This window comes from Penaeus monodon, chromosome 28 (genome assembly GCF_015228065.2).
Source record: "Penaeus monodon isolate SGIC_2016 chromosome 28, NSTDA_Pmon_1, whole genome shotgun sequence".
NCBI classification, from domain to species: Eukaryota; Metazoa; Arthropoda; class Malacostraca; order Decapoda; family Penaeidae; genus Penaeus; species Penaeus monodon.
In genome coordinates, this window is record NC_051413.1 from 23,072,500 (window position 1) to 23,072,799 (window position 300).

General features: G+C 51.7%; 1 protein-coding gene across 1 annotated transcript in view; it reads left to right on the forward strand.

Moving 5' to 3' along the window:
* LOC119591420 overlaps positions 1 to 300 on the forward strand; it is a 5,239-nt gene that overhangs the window by 4,098 nt on the left and 841 nt on the right. Inside the window, exon 6 of the mRNA XM_037940160.1 lies at positions 63 to 236. Coding sequence (XP_037796088.1) covers positions 63 to 236 — 174 coding nt within the window. The remainder of the gene's footprint in view (positions 1 to 62; positions 237 to 300) is intronic.

Consider the following 300-nt stretch of genomic DNA (forward strand, 5'->3'; position numbering starts at 1 on the left):
CCCTCAACGACATTAGAGGGATGAAAACATAAAACCCAAGGCAACATCTCCCTTTCACGCAGGTGCACGTGCCCTTAGCCCGTCGCCATGGCTACGCTGTCATCAACGTCTATTTACCTTCCCTGACGATGTTGGTAATTGGGTACCTGACGCTTTTCTTCCTGAAGGACAACTTCGAAGTCAGGGTAATGACGGCCCTGACGACTCTTCTGGTTATGGCCACCCTCTTCTCGCAGGTAAAATGCTATTGGTGATGATACGTGGCGTTTGGGGGGTTCTCTTACACGCTAGGTGCTGGGC